A 14,510-nucleotide genomic window follows, 5' to 3' on the forward strand; every position below is an offset into this window, starting at 1 on the left:
CTGAAGAACTGGGTTCAATGACCACTATAGCTCCAAGTACAAAAACTTAAGATTGTAAGACCATTAGGGATAGAAAAAGTACCTGCATATAAGATTATGTAAACTGCTTTGGTTGTACCTATAGAAAGCAATGTTACTTACCGTAACAGTTGTTATCCAGGGACAGCAGGCAGCTATTCTCACTAGTGGGTGATGTCATCAGACAGAGCCCCGGTACGGACGTCTCACAAGCACGTGTTGCTTGTAGAAACTTAAAGTTTCTAGATGCCCGCACCGCGCATGCGCCGGTGCCTTCCTACCCGGAGATCCGGGCGTGTCTCCTCAGTTCAGGTAGCTAGCCTGAGAAGCCAACCCAGGGGAGGTGGGTGGGACGTGAGAATAGCTGCCTGCTGTCCCTGGATAACAACTGTTACGGTAAGTAACATTGCTTTATCCCAGGACAAGCAGGCAGGTATTCTCACTAGTGGGTGACCTCCAAGCTAACCTCAGTGGGATGGAGGGGGAGTTGGCGACTTAAGAGAATAAATTTTTCAATACTGTTTGGCCAAACTGTCCATCCCGTCTGGAGAGGGTATCCAGACAATAATGTGAGGTGAATGTGTGAACCGAGGACCAGGTGGCAGCCTTGCAAATTTCCTCGATTGGTGTTGATCTGAGGAATGCTACTGAGGCTGCCATTGCTCTGACCTTATGGGCTGTGACCTTACAAGGAAGTGATAATCCAGCCTGGGCATAGCAGAAAGAGATACAAGCCGCCATCCAATTAGAGATGGTGCGCTTTGATACGGGTCTTCCCAACTTGTTAGGATCGAAGGAGACAAAAAGTTGAGGAGTGGTTCTGTGTGGCTTGGTGCGATCCAGGTAGAAAGCCAAGGCACGTTTACAGTCTAGAGTGTGAAGGGCCGATTCTCCGTGGTGAGAATGGGGCTTAGGGAAGAATACTGGAAGTACAATGGATTGGTTGAGGTGAAATTCGGAGACCACCTTAGGCAGGAATTTCGGGTGAGTGCGGAGGACCACCTTGTCATGGTGGAATACTGTGAATGGTGGGTCCGCCATCAATGCCTGGAGTTCGCTGACTCTGCGAGCGGACGTAAGGGCTACAAGGAAAAGCACTTTCCAGGTGAGATACTTCAGAGGGGCCCTGTTGAGTGGTTCAAACGGGGGCTTCATGAGGTGGGAAAGGACTACATTGAGGTCCCAAACTACTGGGGGTGGTTTGAGAGGAGGGTTAACATGGAAGAGTCCTTTCATAAATCTGGCGACCACCGGATGAGCCGAGAGGGGTTTCCCTTGTAGAGGCTGGTGGAACGCCGCAATAGCGCTCAGGTGGACTCGTATGGATGTGGACTTGAGCCCAGATTGAGATAGGTGTAGGAGATAGTCCAGCACGGAGGATAAGGAAGCTCGCTGAGGTTCCTTTGACTTAGAAACACACCATGAGGAGAATCTGGTCCATTTCTGGGAGTAGCATTGTCGAGTGGCGGGCTTCCTGGAAGCCTCCAAGACCTCCCTCACTTCTTGTGAGAATTGGTGAGGGGTTACGTTGAGAGGAACCAAGCTGTCAGGTGGAGAGACTGCAGGTTGGGATGAAGTAGTGATCCTTGCTGTTGAGTAAGTAGTGAAGGAAACACTGGAAGTGGTACTGGTTCCCTGCTGCTGAGTTGAAGTAGGAGGGAGAACCAAGGTTGTCTGGGCCACCGAGGAGCTATTAGAATCATGGTTGCCCGTTCGAGTTTCAGCTTGACCAGAGTCTTCTGGATCAGCGGGAATGGTGGGAACGCATATAGAAATCGTTTCCCCCAGTTCAGTAGAAAGGCATCTGCCTCGAGGCGGTGAGGAGTGTAGATCCTGGAGCAAAACTGAGGCAGTTTGGCGTTGTGGGGAGCCGCAAAGAGGTCTATCTGAGGCGTCCCCCATTGCGTGAAGATTTGGTGAAGGGGGCTGGAATGGAGAGTCCATTCGTGCGGTTGTAGCAGACGGCTTAGTTTGTCTGCTAAGACGTTGTTCTCCCCCTGGATGTATACTGCTCTGAGTAGGATGTTGTGGCGCACAGCCCAGTCCCAGACTCGTAGAGCTTCCTGGCAAAGGAGGGCCGAGCCCGTGCCTCCTTGCTTGTTGATATAATACATGGCGGCCTGATTGTCTGTGCGAATGAGGATTACCATGTCGTGGAGTAGGTGTTGGAAAGCTTGGAGCGCATTGAAGATGGCTCTGAGTTCCAGTAGATTGATTTGGTGTAGTCTTTCCGCACTGGTCCAGAATCCTTGGGTGCGGAGACCCTCCAGGTGGGCTCCCCATGCGTAATTCGACGAATCGGTTGTGAGAACTTTCTGATGGGGGGGAGAGTGCATCAGCAAACCTCTGGATAGATTCGAAGAGGTCATCCACCAAAGTAGAGACTGCCGAAGAGCAGGTGTGACTAAGATGCGTTTGGATAGTGGATCGGATGTCTGATTCCACTGTGATGCCAGGGTCCACTGGGGGATCCTGAGGTGGAGTCTGGCAAAGGGTGTCACATGTACTGTGGAGGCCATATGGCCCAGGAGCACCATCAGTTGTCTCGCCGGTAGGGTTTGGCGAGTAGACACCGACTGGCAGAGATGGAGAAGAGACTCCATGCGTTGCCGAGGTAGGAATGCTCGGAGTCGGGTGGTGTCCAGGACCGCTCCGATGAAGGGGAGGGACTGGGTGGGTTGTAGATGAGACTTGGAGAAGTTGATCTCGAAGCCCAAATTCTGGAGGAAGTAGGTTGTAGCCAAGGCCGCCGAAGTGACCTCTGGGGCTGACGGGGCCTTGATGAGCCAGTCGTCCCGGAGTGCTGCGGCCACTACCACCAGGCACTTTGTGAAGACTCTGGGGGATGAAGATAGGCCGAATGGTAGCACTCGATACTGTAGGTGCAGATTTCCCACCCAAAATCTGAGGAACTTTCGGGAGGCCGGGTGAATGGGGATGTGAGTGTAGGCCTCCTTGAGATCCAGGGAGCATAACCAGTCGTTCTGCTCGAGGAGGGGGTATAGAGAAGCCAAAGTCAACATGCGAAACTTCTCTTTGACCAGGAACTTGTTGAGGGCCCGAAGGTCTAAAATGGGTCGCAGGTCGCCCGTTTTCTTCGGGACGAGGAAGTACCGGGAGTAAAACCCTCGGTTCAATTGGTCTGACGGGACCGGCTCGACAGCCCGAAGCTGGAGTAAGGTTTGGACTTCCTGAAGAAGAAGGGCGGTCTGCGTCGAGCTTGAAGGATACTCTCTTGGAGGATGGTCCGGGGGTACCCGGTGGAATTGAAGAGAGTATCCTTCTCTTATGATGGTGAGGACCCATAGGTCCGTGGTTATGGCCTCCCATCGATGGTAAAAAAGATGGAGGCGACCCCCTATGGGAGAGGCCGAGGTTATGCTCCCGGGGGGGGCGTCAAAAGGGCTGGGGAGCCTTAGGTACAGCCGGTGGCTGAGGTTTTTGCTGAGACTTCTGGGGAGGTTGTCTCTTCGCAGGCTGTCTCGCAGCGGGCGTTTGTCTGGGCATGTAACGCCGCTGGTAAATCAGGGGTGGCCTGGAAGGTCGAGACTGTTGAGGTTTGGGTTTGGGCCGTAGGATGGATTGAAAGGATTTTTCATGATCCGACAGCTTCTTGGTAACAGTTTCGATAGACTCATCGAACAGGTCAGCTCCAGCGCATGGTACGTTGGCGAGTCTGTCCTGTAGGTTGGGATCCATATCGATGGTACGGAGCCATGCCAGGCGACGCATAGCTACCGCGCTTGCGGCGGCGCGTGCCGAGAGTTCGAATGCATCGAAGGAGGATTGCATCAGCTGGAGGCGTAATTGGGAGAGGGAGGCTACCACTTCCTCGAACTCGAATCGAGCTTGGTTGTCTATGAACGGAGTGAACTTGCGGAGCACCGGCAAGAAGAACTCCAGATAGGAAGAGAAAAAGAAGTTGTAGTTTAGCACCCGTGACGCCATCATGGAGTTTTGGTAGAATTTTCTACCAAATTTGTCCATCGTTCTCCCCTCTCGGCCCGGCGGTACAGAGGCGTAGACCTGGGAGGGATGAGAGCGTTTGAGGGAGGACTCGACCAGTAGGGACTGGTGGGAGAGTTGAGGGCCCTCGAACCCTTTATGGTGCACGATGCGGTATCGAGCATCGAGTTTGCTGGGGATCGCCGGTATGGAATACGGCGTTTCGAAGCACTGCATGAAGGTCTGGTCCAGTAATTTATGCAAGGGGAGCCGAAGCGACTCCGTTGGAGGGTTAGGTAAATGCATGGTGTCCAGATACTCTTTGGAGTATCGGGAGCCCGTGTCAAGGGTCACATCCAGATCATCCGCCATTTGTCGGAGGAATGATGAGAAGGACAATTGTTCCGCCAGCGTCGGTCTGTGGGACGGGCTGGAGGAGGAGGAGGCCTCCAGGTCCGTGGACATCGGGGAGTGACAAGGAGAATCGGGCACCGGTGTCTCCTCGTACTCCGGGCCCCTCGGAGGGGACACCTCTGATGAGGAGTATCCCCTACGTTGCAGTTTTTTCTGCGGTGACACCTCCGAATGGCGTGAGGAGTGCCAGGATGAGTGTCTCGATCGGTGCCCGTCTCGGTGGCGGGACGGGGATCGGGATCGTCTGTGCATCGCATGGTCTCCCGAGGCCCCCAAGTGGATAGGGCTGGAAGCAGTGGATCGCCACTGGGTTTGCGATGCGGGTTCTTGCGATGCTACCCAAGTCTGGTAAGGAGTACGGGAGAACTCTTCCTGACTATGCCCAGGGCTTCGAGTATCGATCGGAGGTCTGGTCCCATGTTGGCGCGGAGGCGTAATGGGTTCTAATGGCGGCATATCGGTAAGCGAGGCTTGCCGCGCGGGTATCGCCGCCCTCCCCCGTTCGTCCTCGTCGGTTGTCGAGGTCGAACGGTGTGGGGGAGGGGGAGGGGGCGGACCGCCCCTTTGGACCGGTACCGGGAGGTCACCCTGTATGGCAGCGATGAGCCCGGGTCCGATGGTCTGCATGAGCTCAACGAATTGAGCTTCCAGCACGGACCGTAGCGAAGCCGATAAGGAGGGATCCGCACCGAAAGGGGGTCCTCCTGCACGGACATCGCGCTCCTTCGAGGCCGAGTGCTTCTGCTTAGTAGCTTTCGGCACTTTGATGACCATTGGTGGCACTGTGGAGGGAAGAGGTACCTGAACCGAGGAGACCGGGGCAGGCACCGACGTCGAGCTCGTGGATGGTGTCGGGTTGAGCGATGCCGGTTTCACCACACTCGATGCAGGAGGGGTCGATGCCGGTTTCGCCCGAACCGGGGAGGTATCAGATGAAGTGGAGGCTGAGGGGTCCTTAGCTGCGTCCATCTTGAACATCGATTCCCACAATAGGCAACGCCGCTTGAATGAGCGTGCCGTAAGGGTAGAGCAAGGCTCGCACGATTTCGGGATGTGGTCAGGGCCCAAACACTGCAAACAGCGCCCGTGAGGGTCCGTGAGTGAAATCGCGCGTTGGCACTTGCTGCACTTTTTAAACCCGGTGATTGGCCGGGACATAGGCCGGAAAATCTCCGCCGCGAGGTCGAAGCCGGTGGGCCTGAGCCACGTGGCCGGCCCGTTCGACCCGCCGGAGGAAATAATCTTCTTTTTTTTTTTTTTTACTGAAAAAGAAAAGAACTGTTAACTGTAATTAAAAGAAAACGAAAACGCGGACAAGGAAGGCAAATTTAACTGAATTCAGCTAGCGCATGAAGAAGTTGAACTTCTCAGCTCCGCGGAAAAGAAAGAACTGAGGAGACACGCCCGGATCTCCGGGTAGGAAGGCACCGGCGCATGCGCGGTGCGGGCATCTAGAAACTTTAAGTTTCTACAAGCAACACGTGCTTGTGAGACGTCCGTACCGGGGCTCTGTCTGATGACATCACCCACTAGTGAGAATACCTGCCTGCTTGTCCTGGGATAAAAGCAGTATATCAAATCATCAAGAAACTATAGCTCATCTTGGACAATGATGCCAGCCTCTCACAGGCCTTGGGTGGTACTCCTATCCTGGCATATATCGACATTCCACTAACCCCAGATACTCACCAGCAACCAAAAAGAATTAAAAATGTCTAGGCCTGTCAGAAGCCCAAATGGTAACTATGTCCCTACACTCACCCATGTTCCAGGTAACAAACACTACTGCAGAATATGACTACTTCAGCAGTGGTCTTCATTAATTTTTAACTTTGGATTCTAGTGAACTAAAGGAGAGCCAACAAATATCTTCCCATGAGGGGCCACAACACTGCTGACCAGTGTGTGTCAATGATATCCATCCCCAGCAGCCCCCCTTCAAACTTCACTGAGGGGGGGGGGCTATTCGCAAGGTTATGAGCATTTCTAAATGCATTCTATTTTGTCTATTAGAAAATATAATATATCCCATCATCTGCCACTAATGACCACCTGCTGTATACATAAGACAAACTTATCAATCATTAAGAAAAATAATAAATGTGCACAAATCTGATATTAATGCCAACATTCAAAAGCTAGTAGAACATTTCAACCTTCCAGGACATTGTCTGACTTAAGGTTGCCATACTGCTACATAGGACTTTCAAAGGAAAAATCCATCATGCAGCTATTGAATTGGAACATATCAAAAAGTTTGACACCATCATCCTAGGCATACCTAGACAGAATGGATTCATGGCATGCAACGGATGTAAACGGACTTAACTACTCTGAGATCATCCTGTCTTTGTTCTCTCTGACTCACTACAGCTGTCAGTAACGGAACTATACAGCTGTTAGCTCTTCCTTTCCACACCTTATCCTGCATTTTCCAGTACCGTACTTTATCTTTGTATCCCTCTCCCTTTCCCATGTAGTTTCCTTACAGTTACTTATGTCCTGAACATGGCTCTGTATATTTGGCAGTGTTTTATAAGGTGCCACTTGCCTCTTCAACTTTGTTACTTCCTTATTTGTTTTGTGATTGATCTTAGGCAATAAAAGTAAGTAGACTAATTGCTAGTTTCAGAATCCTGGCACTGGAGAAACTCCCACAGGTATTCCTGATGATGTAATTTCATCATCTGACTCACGTTACCATTTCCTCTATACACATCATCTGAACAGGCAAACTAATGTTAGGTAATTCACTTTTCAGACATTTGGTGGAGTCAGGGCACATGAAAAACATTAGTAGAAAGGGTAGATGGTGCTCCAGGCATTTTCCATTAGTTCAAAGCATTAGGTACAGAAATACATTCTTTGGCAAGATCTTGTGAAGTTAATGTCACTGTTTATCTCTTTTTCCTTATCAAGTTTCTTTTTGCTATACACTGTATGTTGAGAATTTGTAAACTAAAATGTAAAACAAATGTGGAGTATGTTGCAGTCAAGTAGGATGTCACAACAAAAGGCATTCTAGCAAAGAGGGTATTCCCTTTTACCACCAAAGTTCTCTTGTATTATTGCAATTACAAATCAGAGAGAGCTGGAGTAGCTAGAATATTTTCAGTTCAAGGGTCCCAGTTGTGAAATACTCTACCTTGGATTTGTGATAATATACGGTAAATAAAAACAAACAAAAAGAATAAATAATAATAATAACTTTATTTTTATATACCGGCATACCACAAACAGTTCTAAGCAGTTTACAAGGGAAGAGACTGTATACAGACAGCGACATTACAGAGAACTTTCAAAATTACATTGGCATGCTAAGTTTAATCAGGTTTATCTGGAAGTACATCAGGTTGAAGTGGGGTCAGAGAAATTTGTCAGAGATAAGTTTTTATTGACTTCCTAAACGGTGCATTTGAGATGAAGTTGGTTAAACATTTGTTCCATTTGCCTGTTTGGAATGAGTGTTCAATCAAGGTATCTCTTGTAGGTGCAGCCCTCTAGGGATGGAAAAGCAAGTCAAGAGAACTTTTTTTATTGGATTAACTAATTCATATGTAATCCCCTGGTCTTTCTCCAATTGTCCTGGGCACCAGCAAAAATCTTCAGGTTGGGTACCCTGACCAGGATCTAAAAAGCAGAGGTCTTTTTTTTTTTAAGCTGGGTGCAGGCTGGAGAAGGGCTATAAACCAGTAGGCCAAAGGGTACGCTTTCCTGGGCACATCTTGCTTCACTCGTAAGGTGAGAAGTGGCTTATTGGTAGAGCAGTTGTCTCTGCATCCAAAGGTTATGGGATCAAATCCTAGTGCTGCTCCTTGTGACCCTGGAGAAATTATTTACCGTATTTTCACGTAGATAATGCGCACCCGTATAAAACGCGCACACGGGTATAGTGCGCAGAAAACACAAATTTATGTACAGAAATTTTTATATACCGCGCACACCCGTATACCGCGCATGCTGCCCGACTCTCCAGTCGCCGCCCCGACTCTCCTTTCGCCCGCCCCGACTCTCCTCTGGCCACCCCGACTCTCCTTTCGCCCGCCCCGACTCTCCTCTCCCCCTTGAAGTCCTGTCCCCACCCTGAAAACCTGATGCCCCCCCCCGACGTCCGATTCACCCCAAAGCAGGACCGCTCGCACCCCCACCCCGAAGGACCGCTAGCACGCACTCCCACCCGCACCCCCATCCTGAAGGACCGCTCGCACCCCCACAGCCTCCCGACCCCCCCCCATCATGTAGAAGCTCCTACCGGTGTCCTGCTGCTTTCTCTTGGCGGTCCCGGCCCTTCCGTGAGCCCTGCGCCTGCGCTGCTTCCTCTTCCAGCGGTTCGCCCTTTCTCTAACGTCAAGCCCTCTTGCCCCGACTCCCCGACACGATCGGGGCAAGAGGGAGCTCAAGCCCTCTTGCCCCAGCCAACCGCGGCACCCCCGACACGATCGGGGCAAGAGGGAGCTCAAGCCCTCTTGCCCCAGCCAACCGCGGCACCCCCGACATGATCGGGGCAAGAGGGAGCTCAAGCCCTCTTGCCCCCCCCCAACATGATCGGGGCAAAAGGGAGCTCAAGCCCTCTTGCCCCGCCGACTCCCCAACTCCCCGACAATATCGGGCCAGGAGGGAGCCCAAACCCTCTTGGCCACGGCTACCCCCACCCCGCACTACATTACGGGCAGGAGGGATCCCAGGCCCTCCTGCCCTCGACTCAAACCCCCCTCCCCCCAACAACCTCCGACCGCCCCCCCAGCCGACCCGCGACCTCCCACGACACCCACACACCCCTTCCTCGTACCTTTGTGTAGTTGGCCGGACAGACAGGAACCAAACCTGCCTGTCCGGCAAGCAGCCAACGACGGAATGAGGCCGGATTGGCCCATCCGTCCCAAAGCTCCGCCTACTGGTGGGGCCTAAGGCACCTGGGCCAATCAGAATAGGCCCGGGAGCCTTAGGTCCCTCCTGGGGGCGGGGCCTGAGGCACATGGGCCCAACCCGACCATGTGGCCAAGGCCCCGCCCCCAGGAGGGACCTAAGGCGCCCGGGCCTATTCTGATTGGCCCAGGCGCCTTAGGCCCCACCAGTAGGTGGAGCTTTGGGACGGATGGGCCAATCCGGCCTCATTCCGTTGTTGGCTGCCTGCCGGACAGGCGGGTTTGGCTCCCATCTGTCCGGCCAACTACACAAAGGTACGGGGAAGGGGGGTGGGGGGGTCAGCCAGGGGGGTTGCGGGTCGGCTGGGGGGGCATTCGGAGGTTCTTGGGGGGGGCGGTCGTTGGGGGGAGGGGGGTTTGAGTCGAGGGCAGGAGGGCCTGGCATCCCTCCTGCCCATAATGTAGTGTGGGGTGGGGGTAGGGGGTCGCCGTGGTCAGGAGGGTTTGGGCTCCCTCCTGGCCCAATATTGTCGGGGAGTTGGGGAGTCGGCGGGGCAAGAGGGCTTGGGCTCCCTTTTGCCCCGATCGTGTCGGGGGGGGGGGGGGGCAAGAGGGCTTGAGCTCCCTCTTGCCCCGATCGTGTCGGGGGTGCCGCGGTTGGCTGGGGCAAGAGGGCTTGAGCTCCCTCTTGCCCCGATCGTGTCGGGGGTGCCGCGGTTGGCTGGGGCAAGAGGGCGGGAGTGCGTGCGAGCGGTCCTTCAGGGTGGGGGTGCGGGTGGGAATGCGTGCGAGCGGTCCTTCAGGGTGGGGATGCGGGTGCGAGTGGGAGCGCGTGCGAGCGGTCCTTCAGGGTGGGGGTGCGTGCGAGAGGTCCTTCGGGGTGGGGGTGCGAGCGGTCCTGCGGGGGGGGGGGGTGAATCGGACGTCGGGGGGGAACTATGTAAAAAAAATTTTGTACAACGCGCTCACACGTATACCGCGCAAGGTTATGCACGGTTTGTAAAAACACGTATAACGCGCGCGTTATATGCGTGAAAATACAGTAATCCTCCACTGCCCCAGGTACAAAATAAGTAAAGAACCTGCATATATGTTAACTGCTTTGAATGTGTAACTACAAAAAGGTAGTATACAAGTCCCATTCCCTTTCCCAATAGTAAATAAACAGCTGCCTCCGCAGTAATTTCAATTTGCTTTACTAAGCAATAACCTGTTAAAACAGAGTTCATAATACATAACTTGATATGTACAGTTAAAACTTTCCCAATGGACAGATCCATCAAAGCACAAAAAGGAGAAAAATTCTTATTCTGGTCCAGTTTCAATATTTTCCACCAGTGTCAAAAAACAGCATGTAGTAATCTCCATCCTATTCCTTTACAATCTAGAGTTCTCTTGCTACAAATTTCTCACAGTTTCTGTCTGATCCAGGAAGAGAATTTGTCCGCTGACACAATAAAAGTCCTACCAGAAGGGAGGCACTCTTGCTCCCATTTCTCCTACCTGGGCTGTCTTTCCCCTAAGCTGAGAACACTGTTGCAGGCACCCTCTGCCTTGTGCCAAGGACTACCGACATTATGCAAAGCAAGCCTCTCCTGTCTTGGTACCCACAATTTCTCCTTCAATGCTAGGGTCTTGGCAGGGGTGAGCAACCAACGACTTTTTTTTCCAGATACAATTCTATTTATTACTTCTGGGCCCTGCCCACATGGGCTGGCTCTTTCCAAAACCACCCACCAGGCTGAAAATCCCAATCCTCTTTGCTTAGTGACCACCCTGAAAATCTTTCCACCACTTAATAAAGGCATAAAAGTCAGCTTTGTGGGTGCTTGAGCACCCCCAATATTTGAGCAACCTCATCGACTGTGTCCAGAGAGGGGTAATTTCCTTTGGGTTAGGCATTGCCAATAATTCTGAAACGTTGGCTCCTATGAAGGAGGGGACATTTGGGGGGAGGGAGCACATATATAAGCAGTAGCTTTGTCACCATTCAAACATATAAAGCAAACTTTCTGTATTTTATTGGCTTAAGCTACAGTATATGCAGAACAGCTTTAATTTCATGCTCTGCCATGCCCCCCGGTCTGCCCTTAAACCCTTAAATCTATGTATGTATTTTATGCAGAACCAATGCAAATAAAAAAATAAAATAAAGACCAGCATCGATCTTATAACTCCCGGTGAATTATTTGACATCGCTTTGGTAATAAACCATCGTCAACTAGCACTTGTCTTCCATGATCAGACAGCACTTGTCATCACCTTGTCTACTGGCACGTGGGTGTGGCGACCTCCACCTAGTTGCATGCCAAGGTCACTACACGCATGCGCCAGTGAACCAGGTGACCTCTGATGCTACCGGCCCGTGCACGTGTGAGCCTAGCCGGGGCAGTCGGCAGGAGCGGCGGCTGAATTTATGACGGGAATAGAAGGCGGTACTCGGACGTCTTGGAGGACCCTGGAGAGGTAGTTGAATAACTGAAAAGGCTCCGACGCGCGCGCGCGAACGCCGCAGGGACTGCTCCCATTTCCGCACGCGACGTTCCCGCCCAGCTCTCGAGCTACCAACTTGGTCTCCGAGATCGCTCGCGACAAAGCCCCGTATCTTTTCCTTCTCTGGCGTCCCGCCCTCCTCCGTTTCAACTTTTCCCCACTTCTCTGGCGTGGTCTGCCCTCCTCGTTACACAACTTCCTGTTTCCGGCGAGGCGGGTCGCGTCTGAGGGAGATTGGCTGTTTTAGAGGGGACGGGTCACCGAAGAAGGAAAGCTGCAGGATTGTTGGCGGGCGACCTCAGGTATGTGTTTGACAGGAGGGGGCTTTCAAGGAGACGTGCTGGATCGCGGGCAGGGAGGAGAAGGGGGTGCTGTATTGGACCTGGCAGAGATGGCAGACCACGGGGAGGGAAGACCGGTCACCGGATGCGTGTAAAGAGGGGGTGCTCGACGTTTGAGAGTGTAAGTGCAGCAGAGAGCGTGTTACTTGGTGTCTGTATTACAGCAATTCCCTTCTTGTCTTCTCTTTGTCCTCCCTGCATGTTTTTGACGTATATAAAGGTCCTTGTAGAGGAGCGCGGCTCCCCTTTTGCATCCTGTTCTAAAGATGAATCATTGTGTAGAAAACTGCTTCTAATGCAAGTGTGCCTGCCTGCCAATGTTGTCTAGAGCTTGAGTAAGGAGATGGCTCTAGATTAGAATAAACGTCATTTGAAGCCTTTTAGTTACGATCCCAGGCAAAGTCCGAGCTTTGAGCTGAGAGACCGTGCAAAACCACCTGTTTTCAAAAACAGATTGTTTATGTGCGAATAGTTGGTTATATATCTGAAAGTTAGTAATGTGTACTGTTATTCATAAAGACATAAGAACAGCCTTACTGGGTCAGACCAGTGGTCCATCAAGCCCAGTACCTCATTCTCATGGTGGCCAATCCAGGTCACTAGTACCTACCAAGGTGTAGCAATATTCCATACAACCGATCCAGGGCAAGCAGTGGCTTCCCCCATGTCTTTCTCAATAACAGACTATGGACTTTTCCTCCAGGAACTTGTCCAAATATTCCTTAAAACCAGCTAAACCAGTGGTTCCGAACCCTGTCCTGGAGGACCACCAGGCCAATTGGGTTTTCAGGATAATCCTAATAAATATGCATGAGAGAGATTTGCATATAATGGAAGTGACAGGCATGCAAATCTACTCTATGCATATTCATTAGGGCTATCCTGAAAACCCGATTGGCCTTGTGGTCCACCAGGACAGGGTTGGGAACCACTGAGCTATGCTCTCCGCTCTTACCACATCCTCTGGCAACACGTTCAAGAGCTTAACTATTCCCTGAGTGAAAAAAAAAATTCCTCTTATTGGTTTTAAAAGTATTTCCCTGTAACTTCATCGAGTGTCCCCTAGTCTTTGTAATTTTTCATGGAGTGAAAAATCTGTAGCATTGACGACCTATTTATCTTTTAATTTTTAGCAGGTATTAATATTGATGGAAATATATTTGCATCTAAGAAGTGTAATGGTTGGTGGGGCTAATGCAAGCGTCAAATGGGCACCGGGCCTTGCAAACTGGAATGTGGGCTGCATGACCATCCATTACTGTTGCCTCTGCTCTGATTTACTTTCCTCTCTCTTTGCTAGATGACCTCACCAAGAAGAGAGTGATATTGCAATGCCAAGAGTGCAGGCTACATCTCTCTTGTGAATTGCACTCAGTTTCTCTTTGGCAACATCTTTCTTTAGAGTAGGATCGTGAATAAATGGCATATTTACCTCCAAATACCCAATAGGCTGCACCAATAATTAGGTTGCCAATTCTTCAGTGGGGTGTTTTCCAGCACTATAAAACATTCTTTACTATACCAACAGAAACCTCAAAGCTCTGGCATTGCAAACAGATGCAACATGCATCATATATTCCTATTGGAGTCCCTTGCTTTTTTTTTTTTCTCCGCATTGATTATTGAGTGAAATATATTAAACTGCACAGGTCCCAGTACAGACCTTTAGGCATTGCACCACTGACCCTTTTCCATTTGAATAACTAGTTATTGGCTCCCCTTTACAAACCATTTAATAATAATAACTTTATTTTTATATACCGCCATACCACAAACAGTTCAAAGTGGGGCAGGTGCGGTAAATGCCCCAAAGCCCATAGGGATGTAAAGAGCTTCAGGGCTCTTGCTGAGTGGCACTCGCTAATGCCACTTTGTAAAAGGGGGCCTATTGTTTTCTCTTTCTTAACTAATTATCAGCCCATAATAGGGCTCCTCCTGTCACATGACAAATTCATGAGGAGTCTTTTGTAATGAAGTTTATCAAATGTTTCTGAAAATCAAGGACACTATTAACTGACAGTTCCATCCATATGTTTACACTTTCAAAAAAACCATTAAATTGGTAAGGCAGGGCTCCCTTTGCTAGACCCTAGAGCCATGATGGTAATTTTTAATTTTTTGAGTAACTTGTACCATTTTACTCAGAATTGATGTCGGTCCCACTAGCCTATAATTTTCTGTCTCACTCTGGAACTTTAAATAAAATTTGCATTTTCATAGTTACCCCACAATCCTTAAGTTACAGTGGTTGCGTTATGTTAGGGGTAGGCAATTCCGGTCCTCGAGAGCTGGAGCCAGGTCAGATTTTCAGGATATCCACAATGAATATGCATGAGATGGATTTGCATGCACTGCCTCCTTGAGATGCAAATCTATCTCATGCAGATTTATTGTGGATATCCTGAAAACCTGACCTGGCTCCGGCTCTTGAGGA

At 50.7% G+C, this 14,510-nt stretch overlaps 1 protein-coding gene across 5 annotated transcripts in view; it reads left to right on the plus strand.

The window, feature by feature from the left end:
• The first annotated feature begins 11,556 nt into the window (after positions 1 to 11,556).
• The window catches only part of GRAMD4 (GRAM domain containing 4), a 148,146-nt gene continuing 145,192 nt past the window's right edge, over positions 11,557 to 14,510 (plus strand). For 2 of the 5 annotated variants that reach the window (XM_033958095.1, XM_033958092.1), the window contains exon 1: positions 11,760 to 12,037. Coding sequence is in view for 1 of the 5 variants with exons in the window: in XM_033958091.1 (XP_033813982.1) it covers positions 11,659 to 11,708 (50 nt within the window). In the remaining 4 variants the exon portion in view is untranslated. Of the gene's footprint in view, positions 11,709 to 11,759; positions 12,038 to 12,065; positions 12,198 to 14,510 lie in introns of those variants that run through there. The other 3 variants (XM_033958091.1, XM_033958094.1, XM_033958093.1) reach the window with 3 other exon arrangements.

The sequence above is a fragment of the Geotrypetes seraphini genome, chromosome 9, assembly GCF_902459505.1.
Source record: "Geotrypetes seraphini chromosome 9, aGeoSer1.1, whole genome shotgun sequence".
Lineage (NCBI taxonomy): Eukaryota > Metazoa > Chordata > Amphibia > Gymnophiona > Dermophiidae > Geotrypetes > Geotrypetes seraphini.